We start from the raw sequence: 18,895 nt of genomic DNA, 5'->3' as shown, positions 1-18,895 counted from the left end.
GACAGACATATATGAAAATATGAGGTGGATGAGACGTTTTCTTCAACCTTTGTAATCCCATGTATTCAATTAAAATTATAATTGAACACAGACAAAAGTATTATTATAATTCTAGATCATGATCCAAGAAAAAGAAAAGGAGTGTAGTCTGTACAATTTGGGACATTTACAGTAAATCTGACTAAGAGGAGGATGTCATGAGGTTTGTTTTGGACAGAAACATGAACTGAATTCTTGTAAAGCTTCCATGAACCGGTTACAAGTACATTTTGTCATGCGAAACTTTTCTCCACAAAGATCCTGTAATGTCGAGAACATAAAGTAACCCTAAATCACGAGAAGACTTCAAAATTAATCTAAATTTTTTTAGAGGGTAAAAAACTTTTTTTTTCTATCCACTGAAGTCAAATAAAGAAATACTTTGTGTAAAAGACTGAATAGACTTTCTGCAGGATATCTGTTTGTGCAGTGACAGTGGAGACTGCCACCAAGCATCCTTGAAATGCACTGACAGCGGACACAAAGAGCAGCCAGACTCAAACATATACATTTTTTTTAATTCATTTTCAACATTAAAAATACAAATCAAACATACCGGGAGCAAAAAATAAACTGCTACATTCCTGAAACCTATCGAGCACTTCAGCTTTACACTAAGATGGATCTCTGACCTATCGTGCAGAAACAAACATCAAAATAATCTATCCAATCTTTACTATACCCACAGCGCGTGGTCTAATAATAAGAAAGCAAAAATAATAAGAAAAAAAATTACACGCTAAATTTAAGGCTGAATGCAACCAACAACAGAACGAGTAACAGCAAAAACATGAACATTAACCAGCAGGAAGGAGATGTTAGGACTTCTTTCAGAGGAGATTATAAAGAGACGGCAGTGCAGCCAGATCATGGCACTTGATCTTTTAAGCACAAATGTAAGTTAGCAGAGCTCCCTCTGATCTTCAGCTGCACTGTGAAGACGGCACTGGGACAGAGAGGTGGTGGAAGTGGTGGTTTGAAACCTGCAAACTTCCAAAGTTTAGGTGCTTCCGGTTTATGACCCCAGATGTTTGAGTCCTGGGTGGCTCGGACTAACACTTCCTAAACCTGAAAACTGCTCGGGTGACAGGATGCAAACGGATGAACAACGGGGAGTTAAGAGACAAATGGGATGTGGCGATGAAAGGCACTTTTCTGAAGGCTTCATGGATTAAAGCAAGAGATTGGAGCTTGAATAGCTGAAAGGAAAAAGCCCCTCAGAGACTTAAATACCAAAGGATGGTGGTCAGTGTGTGTTAAAGCACTGCTTTAAGGGTCTACACATGGGCAGGAGATGTTGGTCCAGGGAAAAGTTTGGGATAAAATAATGAAAATGTTTTTAAAATGATTATTCGATAATAATATATCAACAATATTTAAACAAATTTATCAGCCAATTCTTTCACCCCAGTTTAACACCCTTAAAACAACAACAGGCTATTCACACGTACACCGAATATTTGATTAGATCTTGTTTTGGTTACACATTTGTTTTTAATTTGGGGAAAACTGGTGAGTCAACAACATCTGTAGCTCAGCAACAACAACAAAAAGAAGAAGAAGGGGGAAAAAAAGACTAGACTTAAAACACGAGAGGTAAATGTCAGATTTTGATGTCAGCTCCTCTTAAAGAACGAGAAGGAGCTTTTAAAGTACACACACCTATCACAGAGTGAAAACCAGCTTAGAAAATCCTGACATATGTCAGCAGATCAGTGCCAGATAGCAGGAGAGCAGGTACTGAAGCATCACTTTCCCCTCCCTCCAGTGTGGCAGCTGTACATTCATTCCTCACCTACTGAAACAAGTCTATGTTTTATTTTGAAAGGCAGACTGGGGAAAGTGAAATGTTGGGGCAGGTTGGTTCAAATACAACAGAAATATTAGATATACCTGCTGAGATGGGTTTAACATGAACACTGAAGATGCAGACACATTTTATATTTAGGTCTTCCTTTAAATAGAGAACACTGCAGCACAACTGGTAAAAGATGGCCTTCAGATTGGAGCAGTAACGCATGCAGAGCTCTTTAGCACCCCCGATAGTCACACAGAGGTATTGCATGTTAAACAATGTTCCTAATTCGCTCTTGTCCTCACTGAATTGTGCAGATTAGAGCCTTAATTTAGGGTCAAGCTTTTGAAGTCGTAAATGAGCCCTTGTTTACTCATAACTCTATGAATCCAGGTGGGCTTTGCACATCAGAAAAAGACTAAAACTGAACCACAAGTAGTTGTGAGGCTGTGCTGATTTACAGGCAGACGCTGCCCTCTAACGGATGAACAAGGAAAGCACAACAGTTGAAGACAGAAAAGCAAGAGGACTTAATTACATGTTCCTTCAGAGTGAGGGCCAGAGCTGAGGAATGTTTTTCACATCTCAAGATGAAAACCATTTCTGAGGTCCAGTGAACAGTGAATCACACCAGAGGATGGATGGATGCAAACTGCATTTCGTTGCCCTGTACCTGTGCATGTGCAATGACAATAAAGTTGAATTCTAATTCTATTCTATTCAGAGGTGGAAAAGCTGCACAGCCCGTGGCACTAATCGTGTGTGTGTGTGTGTATTGACGGGCAGCTCAGGAGGTTTCTGTTTCTTTTTCTATCTGTGAAGATGGCAGGTGTGTGAACTTCTGTAGGCGTTTGTGGATGTGTGAAACAACTGGGAACAGAAGGCTGACATTTAGTCAAATCCCTGCCAGTCACTCTGCTCAGAGTCGTACTCGAGCTCCGGACCGATGCAGCGAACGCCTTCCAGCAGCATGGGGGTACCATGGTGACGATCTGGACAAGAGGCAGAGAGACAAAAAGAAATCGTTACTCTAATCAGAGCGATTCTTACATTACAATATGAACTGTAATGAGAGATTAATCAAGGCTGCTAAGGGCATGCTGGGAAATGACCTGCTTCACTAGCCTGAATTTACTCTAAGAGGCATTTAATGAAACTAAACAGATTCTGATCCTGCACATATTCAAGACTCTTGTAGCTTTATTTACAAACCTAAATGTGATAAGTCAATAGTTATGTGGGAAATTTACATTTGAAAAAAGTAAAAAGACCTTTAATCATGTAGTACTATATGGCCCAGTGTTCAGGCATGAAACTGGTCTGCACATAAAAACTACAAATTTTAAATATTAACTTTAAGGCTTTTAGACGTGGAGGCGGCTCTTTGTGATTGAGCATAAGAGTTGATATCAGGCCACTAGATGGCTGCAGAGTGTAAAATCTGCAGAGAAACAGGTCCTAATTTCTGGACGTTCTAGTACCAGGAAGCCTTGTGCTGTTAGTTTAGAGTGGATGGCGTTATGAGAGTGGCTGTCCCAGCACAAAGCCTGAATGATCTAAAAGTAACAAATTTTATTTCTCGCTCAAATTAAAGAAACATTGGATATCTATAACTTTTTCTTTCTGACATCTCTTCCTGTTTAAAGGGAGTTCTCCCTTCCCACTATTGCCAAGTGCTCCCTCATACAGGACTGTGTGATTGCTGAGGTTTCCTCTCTAATACTGTACTGTCTGTACCTAAAAATATAAAGCACCTTGAGGTGATTGTCACTGTGAATTGGTGCTGTTTAAATAAAACAGAACTGAATCGAATGTGGTCCATGAACTAAATCAATTTGAAACTCTTCCGATAGACACAGCCACTGAAAGTCTGGGAAATGTCTGACAGGAGTCAGCTATTTGGAGCTACATTACAATCTGACAATAACCTTTGATGGCATGTTCTGGTGCAATAACAATAAAACATCGTCAGCCTATTCCCGCCACACCTTTGCACATTATGAACAGTGTTTCACAACATCAAAGTATTTGAGCAAACAGAGGCAAAAAAGAGAGTGACATATTTTCCTTCCTTTAAGTCTTGTTGTAGAGCATTTAGAAGTGGAAACATGACCTGTGAGCACTTGGCTTTAAAAAGCTCAGGCATTGGTCTCAAACTCATGTATATAACCCACGATGTTCACACGGTGTGAGAGAAACAGACCGAGCGGCTCCTTTAAGAGAGGCAGCCCCCTCCTTCACCCCCCTCCTCCTTCTCCCCTGAGGCGTCTACTCTACTTCTCCACAGTCCCTCCCCCCGCCCTGCAGCAGCAGGCGCATGCTTTTTTTCGTGACTGCAGGATACACATGCAGCAACGCATTGGTGGTTCAGTGGTAGAATTCTCGCCTGCCACGCGGGAGGCCCGGGTTCGATTCCCGGCCAATGCAGTTCGTTTTATTTTTTTCCCTTCAGCCCTGATACTGCCAAAATTACTGCCAGAAGTCTGTCGTGAACTTTAAAATACACAGATGAATGTACAGTTACAAAGCTTAAAATTTTCACAAGTAACACATTCCACTCCCCTCTGGACACACGATATATGTCCATGAAATAATTAAACTACTCTGTCTGTGAAGGTTCTCAGTCATCCAGGTCATCGTAGTCTAAGGAGCTTGGAAAGAAAAGCATCTGGACTTCTTTAAGTTGCTTGAAGACGTTTCACCTCTCATCCGAGAAGCTTCTTCAGTTCAAAGGGTCAAATGGTGGAGAGTCCCAGATCAAACTACTCCCACACGTTTGCGAGCTTTTCTGCAGCCACTGCTATTGTTATCTTACCTACTTGCAACATGTGAAACTCACTAATCTGCTTTCTAACAGTACATGTTTTGATCGTCACCGGTGAGTGGCTAAAGACTTAAAGCACTTTGACATCAGGTGATTCTTTGTACCATACTGTTTTGGATACACCGTTTTTTTAAGGTATTAAGAAATAACTTATATGGGCTCCAACAAATGACCACCTTAAGAATAGATAATAGATAACATAAAAATAACTAGCAGCTTTCATCATGTTAGATTAAAATATTGGGAATGTCTGTTACAGTTTTCCTACAAGATAAAATCACTTTCTACATTTTAATAACTAACTAAAAACTACCATTAGGACGCTTCCTATCAGCCTCACTGGATATATAATAGTTAACTATACATCAGATAACAACCATGTGTATTTATACAAGACTAAAGGCTCAGCCTGCAGCTGAGTTGTATTATACTCCGTCACTGATCTGATGTGAGCGGTACAGCTGACGTAGAGTTTAATCCATTGATCTGGTTTTCATCCAGGACTCAGTTACACACAAACATCTGAACAGATGTTCAGGCCACATTATGAGGATAACAATAAACACTAAACAACACAGCCATCATTCATCCTCAACTACGCAAGTACCACACACACACACACACACACACACACACACCACGTTCTGCTATATTTACACAGACACAGATGGAAAAACACACTGCGCACCCCCTTTAACTAATTCTCCATCTGCTGAGACAAACGCCACAGACTAATTCAGTCTCACTGACATGGATTGAAGAGGAGGATGCAAATTTATTATTACAGCCTCCGCACAGCAGGACAGAGCAGAACAAAAGATTTATGGATTACAAGAGCCATATTGTTTCTGTCGTATCCCTGCACCACAGAAAAGGGGACTTTTTAAAATAATTTTTTGGTTAGTATTTCTGAAAGTTTTTGTTTTTATTATTTTAAAAATTTGTCCACAAAACAACTTTAGCCTTTCTTTTTTAGTGGTTCATTGTGACTTACTTTGGTTGTTGTTTTTATAAGTTATTCAGACCCAAAAATTCAAAGTAACCAGCAGGTGGCAGCAGCACACCAGAAACAAGCGACCTTTGGGCTTATCTGTTAGTTCTCCCTTTAAAACCAAAGAAGAAATGACTGATCATTTATAAATTAAAAAGTAAAATATAATGAAAATACACTCACAGAACACTTTATTAGGTACACCTTACTAGAACTACGTTGGCCCTCTTTTTACCTTCAACATTGCTTTAATTCTTCATGATTCAACAAAGTGCCGGAAACATTCCTCCAAGATTTTGGTCCACGTTGACATGACAGCGTCACACAGCTGCCGCACATCCATGATGTGAATCTCCTGTTCCATCACGTCCCAAAGGTCATGTCTACATGGATAAAAGCATCGAGCTGCTACAATTTGACTCGCTGAGTAGGCGCTTTCGTTAATGCGTCCTTGAACACGTGTACCCAATGAAGCGGTCAGTGAGGGCAAATTCTGATATTATGTAGTTTGATCATTTAACTTTACAGGTCATTTAACAGTCTGGGAGAACTACCAATTATATATTAATTATCAAATAAATCATTAATCAATAAGTTAATCAGGTATTTATGTATTTTACTTCATGTAAGAAGACATGGAGGAACAAAAAATAAACCCACTTTTAAGAACCACTTCAGATTTTAGAAAACCTGTGGAAAATGTATGATTTGTTTCCACAAGTTCATGAAATTTTATTAATCAAATTAAGTGATAAAACTAAACCAAATGGCTCCTGGTCAGTTTGTCCTCTACACTTCATGAGGTAAATCGTCTTTGGCCTTCCTTTGATGTTTTATGAGCCTTAGCAACTAATCTATGGAAGCCTTCCAATCATTTCAGTTTAATAAGTTCCCAAATGATTAATGGTTTTATAATAGAAAGTCTCACGGGCATAGGTAGTCGTATGGTAATGTCTGAAAAATTAATCAACTACACAATGCCTCAGCTATAAAAAAAAGAAAAAGGTCTTTTATAGGATACAATGTGGTGTATTTGTAACTATTTATACAGAAGAAGCAGACAAGATTATATTATCACATATATGTTGTTAAACACAACCTTACCCATGACTCTGGCGTGAACTTTAACTCTGACGCAGACGTCGTCGTTGGTCTCGCTCAGCAGCATCACCTCCTCACACAGAACTCCCTCGTGCTGGGTTATGTACTCGCACGTTATCTTCAGACCTCCTGGAGAGACATGCAGGACAAAAAAATAGCAACAAAGACAGAAAAGAGAGTAAGTGTCGTCTTTATTGGCACGTTTTACCAACGCACGCACTTTATCTTCTCTGTGTGAGATGTTTTTTATAAGGATAATTTGAGTGTCAGACAATCCAGAACAAAATGTCAATGGGATGGAAAAAAAACAAACACAGCTGACTGATAAGCACATGAATACACACACACACACACACACACATACACACACACACACACACACACACACACACCCACACACACACACGAGACAAACATAGTAGCACACCTGTTAACATAATCAGAGAGGCTGAGAGTAATATAAAGGGTGTGACGATTAACTGAAAGTAAAGGTCAGTAACCTGCTTCAATTACAGGCATGCAGTCGGCATGACTCCCAGAAACCTCTAACCCATTTCAGCTGTTTTATTGGCCAGGAGAAGCTCACGTTCATGCTAGCAGTTAAAAACTATCTTTTTTTTAGCCCACACGGGTGGCAGATGTTTAGGGTTTACTGACTATTGCGGCATGACGGGCGGCAGGAACACAGAGAAACACAGGAAAGCGTGTGAAAGTCAGATCTGTTCCTATGATTTTTTTTTTTTTCAAAGAAGGATCTCTGTGCTGACATGAGCTGAACTGTCTGCTGCTGTGATCCTCAGCCATCTGGAACTCTGCAGCCTGTGACTGTGCTGCCGAGTTACTTACTTTTTAGCTTAGCTATGCTTTCGAAAAATATGACTGCCACTATCCTTCAACACAGTCTGAACTCTCTGTTTTCTTGTAATGTCTTCAAGTTGGAATAGTTCTTGAGGGTTCTTGAAGGACAGTCAAAGCCCTTTTTTGGATGTTTCTGCCTTTTATTATGTTCTCTGTCAACACACTGCGTCAATAATGTTGAGTTACAATGAATTATAATCTGTTTTTTAATGCTGTTGCCAATCAGTTGATTTCCAGTTGGAACTGCACAGCGGATTATTTTGCAGATCAAAATTAGCCGAGCTGGAGGTGGCAGAAAGCAGATGTAGAATTTCACTGGGAGTGACAAGAATGGACAAGATTAGAAATGAGTGCATCAGAGGGATGGCTCAGGCAGTATGGTGGCAAAGTTAGAGAGACAAGACTGAGATGGTTTGCACATGTGCAGAGCAGAGACAGAGGATATATCGGACAAAGGGTGTTGAAGATGGAGCAGGCAGGCAGGCAGAAAGGAAGACAACAATTGAGGTTCCTGGATGTAGTGAAGGACATGCAGAGGGTTGGTGTTGACAAGGTGAGGTGGAGGAAGATGATCCACTGTGCCAATTCCCTAAAAGGAATCGGCAGAAGAAGAAGAAGAAGAAGAAGAAGAAGAAAGAAGAAGCATGGTGGTTTACCTGTCTTGTGATCATTCACTGGAGATAGGTGAGATAGTTGGTCAGTGAAAACGTGTTACAGAATATGAAATGTCTCATTTTTCCCTACATTTTGATATCAGGTCATCTTCTAGCCGTGATTCCTTCTGGGTCAAAGCAGTTTTCTAATATGATCATAGTCTGAGGTGTTCAGTTGGGAACTTTTTTTTAGTGAGATTTTGATATAAAATGACCCAAATGTATTGTAAACACAGTACCAATGACCTTTATACCACAAAAGGTCTGCCTGACTCACAGTTTAAACAGGAAACTAATTACTGTAAACTGTGCAAATGCAGCTTGTTTTACATATACTGACTGGGAAAAACAGGGCTTCGTGTCACTGAAAGTGAGGGCTGAAGGATGGCAGCTGATTAGTTTAACAAAATAACTATCAAAATGTACCAGCTTATCTCACAGCTTTAGATAAGCATTTAATTGAGTTTTTACCCTGTATTTCACCTCTCAGGCAACATACATGTGAGCTGTTAGTGGAAGACATTTCCTCCATTTAATTGAGATTATTGTAACTGTAGTAACTGCTCTGCTCCCAAATTACAGAACGTATGATAACTCGTCTAATCTACAAACATTTCTTCTGTAGCCACGCCTCTGCTTTTGGTGCAACACATTTTGTAGTTAGAATAATGATAAAGGTACAACTAACGTCAATAGCAGCCTGCATGCAGATCATTCTAGTAACGCTACTCTGTGTTGTTATTATGGTTTTTTCTTCTTAGCATCAGCTTGTTAAACGCCGGTAAGTCTGACAATATTACAGAGTCTGGTCACTGACTAAAGCCGGATTTATGCTCCTGCTTTTGTCTCTGTTAGCTCTCAGAGAGAGGGATCATGGGAGTTCAAAGAGGCTACAGAGGTACACTCGCCTGCAGTCCTCCAAAAACAGACAACACAATGTAAACCTTGTGCGATGTACTCTGGAGAGGCTACAAAGCTTGGTATAGCAGCGCACAGGCTAACAGGGCAGCACCATGGTGAGACCTTAACAAAGTAATATAGTACAATATAGTCATACGACTCCTAAAGGGATCAGCCAAACAAAGAAAAAGAAGATGATATTATGGTTTTAAAAGCAATAGGAGTATAAAACCACAGCATTGGTACTAACATATTAGACTTTAGGCCAGCCTGTTGTGCAGTCCTTATGCTATATTCACTAATCTGTTACTACTGATTTGGTTTTATTACCTAAAGCGAATCTAAAATAAACACATCTGACATAAAGACTGCACTACATGATTTTCCCATTTTTGACTTTTTCAGTAATCATTAAGCTAATGTGTTACATAACACTGATCATGATGGACAAATCCCAAACCAGTGACCTAGTTTAGCTCATAGTCATCAGTCAAAAGATGCAACACAGACAGGCATTGATAATTTGAACGTAATTACAAATTTACATTATTAAAACTCAACCTTCTTTTCACAATTTTAATGGAAATTGTTTTTCATTTTTCCATTTTTCCATTTTTTGTTTTTCCATCGCTCGTGACCTCACCCTCTTGTGCCGGTGTGATATCAGTGATCCGGAGGTGTGGGCCGGGTAGCGGCGCTGGACACACATTTTTACCCAGAGCTGGGATCTCAGGCAGGGTGAACACTATTTCATACCGGTGCTGTGTCTTCAGGAAGCCGACCTGTAGAGAGGGAGAAGAGGTTTTAAACAAGAGTCCAGCACAGATTTAGAGATGAAGGCAAATCATTTTGTTTTCTTTCTCCTTCCTTTATTCAGCCGCATCAAAGGGAAAGAAAGGTTAGCTGAGCAGAGATGGTCTATATAGAGGAGAAAGTGGCTGAGCCGTGCTCTCACATTTCATAGTGTAAGCTTATTACGGGTACATAAAAATGATTTATTTTATGGATACATATAAGCGCTCCACTACCGGGCTGAGTTTTCCTTGAGAGAGTCCTCTAATTGAAATGATTATCTATGGCTTCAGTGATTGTAATCCCATCACCTCTGCCAGATTTTCATTGTAGCCTGATGGGGAAAGAAAACCAAATTACCCTCTGAATTTCACTCAACTCCAAAATCATTTTAGTGATGCTAATCGCGCGTGTGTGAAGCCTTCAGCACTTATTCTTCTACTCAAGTATGAAGGCCATCAGCTCCAGCACCCAAACAACTTTAGCACCCAATGCTGGTGGACATTTAGCATAGCCAGGATCAAGTGCAAGAATTGCAACAAAAGAAAATTAACACATTTGTTTGATTTCAGTACTTTTGAAACAAAAAAAGGCAAACAGAGAATAATTTTATGCTTTCAAATGTGAGAAATTTAGGCTTTTCCAAGTTCTAATACAAACAAGTTCAAACAAGTATAAACAACGCACATAGCATCCAGCAACGTGTAATTGCCTGAAACTTGCATTCCTTCCAGTGGCCAGGGGAGACTTTTCTAACTAAAGTCTATGGGAAAATTATTCTCTTCTAAAGTGATTTATGATCTTAGTAAAAAACACTTCAATGACGACTTTATGCTCTTTCAAAGTTTAGCTAATTTCAAATCTTAGGTAAAACAGTATAATACTCATTTTTGCAAATGAAGGTCCCATTCAGTGTAAAATAGACAATAATCCTACCATCAGTATACATATAGCATTAGTTCACAACAATAGTCATATCAAGGTGCTTTATACTGCAGCATAAAGAGGTTAAAATATTACACAACATTCTTTTTTACGCAAGTCACTACAGCATGAGCATACAGTATCACTTGGTTTCTAAGTCAGATCCAATAGTGACTCATTATAGGGCTGCTCAATTAATCGAATTTTAATCTCGATTACGATCTGGGCTTTCAACGATCATTAAAAATGACTGAGCCGATTATTAGCCCCTCCCTCGTGCTTTACTCTCGCGCTGCTCCGTGTGGCAAATCGAGCGCACCTCTCTGCATTTCGAACACGTGTCACAACAATTAAGAGGACCCGAGGGAAGCTCAGAAAGCTAAGCAGAAGTTATTTGGAGAGGAGAGTGACTGCCGTTGGTTGAAAAGAGAGGTAAAAAAAAAACTTCAGTGGTGTGGAAACATTATGGGTTCGCGGAGTCAGACGTGGATCATGTAGACATAGTGTGTAAACTTTGCTACAGTGTCGTAGCTGCACCACAGAGCAACACTGCAAAGTTCACTAAACATGTTTATATTTTTCATTTATTTTTTATATTGCAAACATTTGCACTGTTATCAGTATTTGCACACTATTTTATATTATTTTTTGACAATCTTTAAAGTCATTATTCATATTGTTAAATAAATATTGTCAAATAATCAAGATCTTAATTTCAGTGAAAATAATCGTGATTATCATTTTTGCCATAATCGAGCAGCCCTAACTCATTACGTATAATTTAAGTCTATAAACCAGAGAGTGTAGATGCTACATCCATCTTCTTCATATATTTATTCTTAGGTTTTATTATATTAAAATACGAATGTATTTATGATTTAGACAGCTGCTCAGGTACCCAACAGTTGATTCTGTTCATCTGGACGTAGCATTTTCAGTGAGCAAAATGTTTCGGCACTCATCCAAGTGGCCTCTTCAGACTGTAGTGACTTGCTTAAAAAAGGATGTTGTGTAATATTTTAACCTCTTTCAGACTGAAGAAGTTACTGAATAAATTATTAGCTCTGGCTTTGGTGATTGTAATCCCATCACCTCTGCCAGATTTTCATTGTAGCCTGATGGGGAAAGAAAACCAAACTACCTTCTGAATTACCTCATCCAAGTGACTTCTTCAGACGGAAGAAGTCACTTGGATGACAAAATGTGTCGCCAACTTTAAACGCTACGTCCAGATCAACAGACTCCATTTTTGGGGATTTATTTAACTGGATGATTGAGCATGCATCAAGAAGCTGCTCAGATAGTTTAGGAAGTTCAAGAAATTTGAAAATTTGTCAAACGTTTTCATTCTCTGACAGTTTGTGCACTTAGCATGAGGCCACAATCACCATCATCAAATGCACTGATGGGAGTGGGAAGTTCTGCAAAAAATCTACTAACCACTGTGACCAGATTTCTACAAAGAGCAGCACAAATCAGCAGGTCAAAAACAAGTGGAACCAATGTGGGAGTGAGTACTGTACTCGCCAAATTGTTACAGGGTAAGCACAGGTTTTACACCTTAGGCCTAGATTATACTTTGCAGGATATCAATACAGTGAGCTGGAGACCCGACGGTGGAGTAGTCTTTTCGGTTATACACGTTTGATTTCTGCTATATTGGGACTCTCTTCCTCCCACCACACTCCACATTAGGTTCAGTTCAGTCTGCCATTCTGATAACCCTCTGCAATAAATTAACACCCAGTTACAACTATCACAACCACAAAAGCTGGAAAATAACACATGCATTTTTTCAGTGATAAATTCAGTGTTATTTGCAATAACTAGCCTACCCCTCTCCTCGTGTTTGTGTGAATCATTTGAATACCCTCCTCCCAAAATTGTTGTGCACTGAAAGGGAAACCTCCGCCCAGTTTAGTTTGAAAAATATTCATTGTGCCTCTTTATAAAATCTGAGCAGCAGATCTTCAACACCAAAAGAACATTTTGCACTGATGCTGCCCACAAATCTGGTCCATAGCGACCAACTGGAAACATAAAACTTGGTAAAAGATCTGTGCATATGACAGTGTAGAGTCAGTCAATTATCCTGCATTTTATGCTCAAACCTGAGATAAAGAGTATTATAGTTGGTATAGTAAGTGCAAGACAAAGCTGCAAAAAGTTAGTGTGGGATGATATAGTAGTAGAGATATAGAAGTAGCAGCCTCATATTAAGCAAAGAGAAAAATTCATGAGGGGGAGTCATCACAGCAAGTGGTGAAGAAAGCTGTGCAGAGGAGACGAGATATACAGAGATACATCGAGAGTGAGAGAGAGAGAGAGAGAATGAGACAGCAGGGCCATGCAGGCAAGGAGAGATAAGCGTAAAGACCCTCCAGCTAAAGCTGCAAACGCCATTTTCAGCCCCACGCGACCCCTGGTTAAAGCAACGGGCAGAGCAGAGGCTCCAAACAGCGCTACAGAGACAAGAGGGAATGCTGAAGGAGCGCTGCAGAGAAGAACAATCGTTCTGTGAGCGTAGTCCCACGCACGTCCACACACTGTGAATTTCAAATTTCAGGCTCCACATTAAAACAACAAAATAAAGAGTTTAGGCAGGAAAAAGCCCAACCAAACAGTTGGAAGTGAAAAACTCAGCGTGAACCATTTCAGTTCATAAGAAAAAGAAAGAAAGCATTCCTGTTTTTGGTATTACAATATATCATGTGTAACACTGGGAGCGTTCACCCAAAAACAATGGTGCGATTCAGCTGGCTGACAAATACCACACATTTCAAGAACTCGTCACCCCACTTCACCAAGACAGTTCAGTCAGTACTTATGAACACACAACACTGACTGCTGACTACACGTAGAAGCAGGAAACGCTTACTTGGAAGACATCGCTTATGAGAAGAAAAAAAAATTCTCCGTAGACCGAGCGAGCCACTGACTTACAAAGATTGAGCTGTAAGCTATTTGTCTGGTTACATTTGCTTTATAGCTGCTGGCAATACTTACATAACACATAAGAAATTAATTTTTGCTGGACTTCAAAGGGCAACTCCATAGAGTCAGCTTCATTTATTCAGAGTGCCGACATGCAGCTTAAGCAGATTATACTAGGAGCACTCAATAACTCAATCAGTTACCAGAGTAACCAAGGTTACTGAACAACATATAAATTTACACTGCTATGTAACCATTTCAGTCAGTGCTCTGACTATATAGAGCTTAATATAACTGGAAGTAAAAGTGTTATATACACAAATCTCCTACGTTTCTGTGGATTTGTTTGCACTTGGATGCACAGGGGTTCTGGTTGTAAGCAAGAATTGCTCATTTACATGTCCAAAACTACTAGAGCAACATTTGCAATCACTTCAGGTTGTATCTACATATACATTAATGTAACTTACTGTAGGAAAGGGGTATTTTTTAGGTCCCGTTTTAAACCACCTCTTGTGATTTAGTCCAATATCAAAGATCAGCTCATTTTATGTTGCAGAAAAATGCTGTTAGGTACTATAATCGTTTTGAACCTTTGCAATCTACATTACAAACGTTGTCGCTTAGAAGTTGAGGGTGTAGCACACTTCTGATTACAAGGTGTTTGCACAGGTCGCCTAGTGCAACTCCGATTGGTGCAATCATTCAGTTTGGCAAAGGGCTGCAATCAATCTGAATCAGTCTGCGCCAATGAGCCAATTTCCTCTGTGACACTTATTTACATTAGGGAACTCGAGTTGGTTGTTGAGCACCGATTTCAATTTGCAGTTAAATCACCATCCTGCAGCAACTACATCATTATTGGTTGATTCTGGTTGGACTAATCAAAATACTATTTTCCATGCTGGGAATGTACCATTACAGTGTACAAAGAATAAATATGTCAATTGCACCAAAACTGGTTAAAAAATGTCCATTTACACTCCAGTACTACACATAATTAACTTTTTTCTTGTCTCTTCCATAATTTGTGTTCTTCCCTCTTTATTCCCTACCTCATCCTCTTCTTTTCATCCTCCAACACATCAGAGTCAATGGTGTTCCCTCTCTAATGGTCAAAAAGTTGAAAAAGAGTTTGTCCTTCCCATCTTGTTCATGCTCATCTTGTCCTAATATTGTAGGGCCTTTATGTGGTCAGCTGTGTGGTTTGGTGGTGGTGATTAAAACTGTGCAAAAGATCCCCAGATGGAGACAAGGAGAGACAAACTCAAGGGTCACAAGTTAGTCTAAATAAATGGGAGGAAGGTCATCCGGTGCAGAAAGGGCAGATAAAGCTGCTGTGGAAAATGAAGCCTTCATTATACTCTGCTGTGGACACAGACAACTGCAGACCCAACCGCTGAGTGATCTTTCCTGTTAGATTTCTTTGAAGTTTGCCACCTGGGGCACTTGCACAGTTGGTGCATTGTAATGTAAATTCTAACGAGTCCGTGCGGTCACACAAAACAGGAAGGCGCACGTTCTCTCCCACTCACCATCTGATGGGGAAAATGACGTTTCGTTAAAGCTGAAAGTATAAACAAGGCTTAAGAGAGGAGCCAACACTACCGCTTTCATTGTTCATTCATTGTTTCATTTTCCTTACACAAAAAGTCTGTATGTAGGCAAAATCCTTGTGTTCACCTAATTACTGGAAGGCCCATCTCTTTTAACTCTATTTTGGTCTCCATCAGCTCCTGAGTGGAATAAATGGCTCTTTTGTAGGTAAATTCCCCCTGTGTACTAAACAACTGCCACTTATGCAGTGTTTATCTTGAAGAAGAAATCTTTAAGCATCAAGAGTCAGCTTTTGTTTGCAGATGTGTTACTACAAGAACAACCTCTAACAACAAATCACTTTTTAATATACTAAATGTATTAGTTCCACTTGAAGCTAAAAACAGCTTTTCCTATTTTCATCTTATTTTGTGTTAATCTTTCCAGCAGACAACCACACACGCTTCACTAATTAGCCTTTAATCTGGTAACTTAGTAATGCGATTACTGGTAATCTGCATGTAGAACCACTAACGTTATGCAGAACAACATCTCACCTTATGCACTACAGAAACTAAACTTCATAAACACTTTAAATTTAAAAACGTGTGGCTTCTTCAGCCGGTCTTTGCAGCACTGACAGCTGCTCATTTGCATTACCGCGGCTAAAATTTCTGTGCAGAAACACTGAATAGAAAATCTGCCCGACCCGCACCTGACACATGGACATACACAATTTGTGAAATGTAAATTACCTTCATCAGGGCTACATTCATACAGCTGTTAGATGCATAGCGCTTCCATCCCACGCGCGCCCACTTCTTCAGTGGTCTGTCTGCAGGGATTGGCACCTTTCTTCTCACCCCCTAACCAGTTCATTAGCGATGCCCCCTCCACGAAGAGCCACGAAACCGAGCTCACAATTCTGGGCCTGCACTTACAGAGCTTTTAGAAACACGAGTGCACAAACGGGCCGATCTGTGACTGAGAACTAAGTGTCTGCAGTCCATCCACGCGCTCACACACAACTTTTAATCACAATGATCTGGCTGTGAGTGAGAGTTAACACTTCAAGAGGCTTAGTACCATAAACTGAACTTTAAGAAAGACATTTCAACTTGGTTTCTGGTAGGGCAGTTATCATCTGAGGAAAGCTTAGCATAGTCACACGCACATTAACAAACACACTTTTGTTACTGCAAAATTAAACGTATGCGCAAGTTAAAAAAAAGAGATCTGTAATCACTCATCTGCCTGCTTTCCTTTCCTTTACATTGCTTCCTCTTTCCCACATTGTCAAACTCAATGCTGACATCATTACTCTAGTCCAATCATCTTCTTACCAGCCTTCTTTTAGCCAATCAGCCTCCACTTTCCGCTCTGTCATTCTCAACCCAAGCCTCCATCCTTACCACAATCAGTGTCTAGACTACGGGGATCCTGTCTAATAGCCAAATACATTAATTTTTCCATCTCAATAAATTAATAACTTTTTTTATTTATTTTTTATTTTTTTAAAAACACACCTAGAGCCAAGCGAACCCATGCCATAAAACTCCCATCACACAGTTTTTGTGCTGATGTTAATACAAGAGGAGAGTTGGAGTCCTGCAGGAACTGACTCATCAAAGCATTAGTGACTTTTACACACCAGGAATCAGCAACCTCGCTCTGTAAATGGTCTTCCACTTTGTGCCCCAGTTGTGGTTTTTAAACACTTCAACTTTGCAATAATACCAGGAAGGAAATCTCATAAACTGACTTGTTGCAATGGTCACATCCTATTACAGTACCATGGGCTTTAGAATGGCCCATTCTTTCACAAATGTTTGTAAAGGCAGACTGCATAGCTAGCTGATGGGTTTTATACACCAGTTACACTTGTACGGTGGCCCTGAGAGGTCAAATGCACTGCAGCTAAAGTAAACAACAGTCAAAAGAAGAATGCTGAATAAGGCAGACAAAACAGTGCTACTCCCAGCCTACCAACAGCTGCATCTATGAGGTGGCTGTACCTCAGGTGGTAGAGGTCATCTATTAATCGGAACGTTGGTGCTTCGATTCCCATCTACTCCAGTCTGCACACTACTTCAAGATACTAACCCCAAGTTGCTTACTGATACATCAGAGCAAGAATGCATGTGAATGTTAGATAGAAAGCACATACAGAGAAGCTTTGAGTGCTAAGATGGAGTAGAAAAGAGCTATATAAGAACCATTCCATTTACCATCTATGGTATCAATTCAGAAATCCTAGGTGACTTTGCTTTCTTAAAGTCACAAGTTTTTCAGAAAACTTGACCTCTGGCCCCTGAGGTCAGATTCTTAGTTGTCTAAGATTTTTCGTAGATGCACATGTGGTATCAATTGAAATTCCTACGTTGCTTTGATCTCGAGTTACCGATTTCACAACTTGGTTGTTGGTGTTGCCCACCTGCTGGCCCATCCATCAGGGTTACAACCCCATCTGACTTTTACGGCTGAGGGGTAACACGTAAAACCACAAAAAAGTGCAAAGTTTCAGATAGTAATTAAGAGAATTACCAAAATTATTACAATTCATCTGTAAGGGAGACATGATGGCTTTAAATTTCATCTACATGAACTGCTCATGGTTAACTAGTGAAAGCTGAAACCTGAGATGCAGGCTCTTTTTCCCAGATAAGTTTTTCCCTTTAATAAACCTTGTTGGTAACTTCTGTGTTTTATAGCTCTAATGTTGTGGGAACTAAGTAATTATTTCTCTGTTGTCACCATTATGTTGCTGCAGCCGCTGTATGTTGACAGGGGTGGTTAGGTTACTATAAGAAGCCAGAAAGTGTCTAAATAAGCCCAAGTTTAAGTGTAAAAGGCAAGGACAAACTTGCCTGTTCAATATAACCCAATGTACTCCTTATTACATATTCAATATTTTATATATACATTAAGATAATAGCTGCTGGCTAGTAGGTTGTTACCAGGTGGCTTACAGTTAAGCTAACACAACGAGAGCAGGAAAGAAGACTTTAATTTAATTATTTGAGTCATGAGTGGTAGGCACACAACAGTAGCATACATGCTGTTTTTTTACTCCTCCTGTTTTCATCCTGTATGTGCTTGCTGTTGGTTGAGCTTGAAGTTCCTGCTGTGCCTTTGAGAAGATACAGCGGATGGTCAGCTTCACACATGGATAAGGGTGTGGAGATAAAAAAAAAAGTCCATCTTTGCTTGCCAATTACACTGAATTGAGAAAGCCGACCACTTTATCATGTTTTATAACACACAACAGTTTTCATTCAACATTATAATATGACTTTGTTGACTTTGTGACTTTGGGGTTTGATTATTTTGGGACATATTTTATGAACCTGCCCTAACACCAAGAAAATAAGAATCAAATTTATGCAACGCTTTCTCACTGCATCCACCTCTTTGTTTCAGAGTTGACCACAGACACTTAGCCCAAAACAAGAATCTTCATACTGAAGTTTGCAGTTATGAATCTGGAAAGTTACACTCTGAAGACTTTAAAGGCACCGTTAAAAAAACAAAAACAAAAAAACAACAAC

At 39.8% G+C, this 18,895-nt stretch overlaps 1 protein-coding gene and 1 non-coding gene across 4 annotated transcripts in view; one reads left to right on the top strand and one right to left on the bottom strand.

The window, feature by feature from the left end:
• Positions 1 to 536: 536 nt before the first annotated feature.
• Positions 537 to 18,895, bottom strand: part of adisspb (adipose secreted signaling protein b) — a 44,296-nt gene continuing 25,937 nt past the window's right edge. For 2 of the 3 annotated variants that reach the window (XM_085152613.1, XM_085152605.1), the window contains exons 4-6: positions 9,805 to 9,943; positions 6,754 to 6,879; positions 537 to 2,826 (exon numbers count right to left, since the gene is read on the bottom strand). In XM_085152613.1, the coding sequence (XP_085008739.1) occupies positions 2,726 to 2,826; positions 6,754 to 6,879; positions 9,805 to 9,943 (366 nt within the window). In that variant the 3' untranslated portion in view covers positions 537 to 2,725. Of the gene's footprint in view, positions 2,827 to 6,753; positions 6,880 to 7,090; positions 8,198 to 9,804; positions 9,944 to 18,895 lie in introns of those variants that run through there. The other variant, XM_085152621.1, reaches the window with a different exon arrangement.
• On the top strand, positions 4,191 to 4,261 carry trnag-gcc (transfer RNA glycine (anticodon GCC)). Its single transcript has one exon. It is a non-coding gene; the product is annotated as a tRNA-Gly (tRNA).

This window comes from Neolamprologus multifasciatus, chromosome 3 (assembly GCF_963576455.1).
Source record: "Neolamprologus multifasciatus chromosome 3, fNeoMul1.2, whole genome shotgun sequence".
In the NCBI taxonomy this organism is placed as follows: domain Eukaryota; kingdom Metazoa; phylum Chordata; class Actinopteri; order Cichliformes; family Cichlidae; genus Neolamprologus; species Neolamprologus multifasciatus.
Note: the sequence above shows the minus strand (reverse complement) of the source record. Positions and strands in the feature narration are given on the sequence as shown.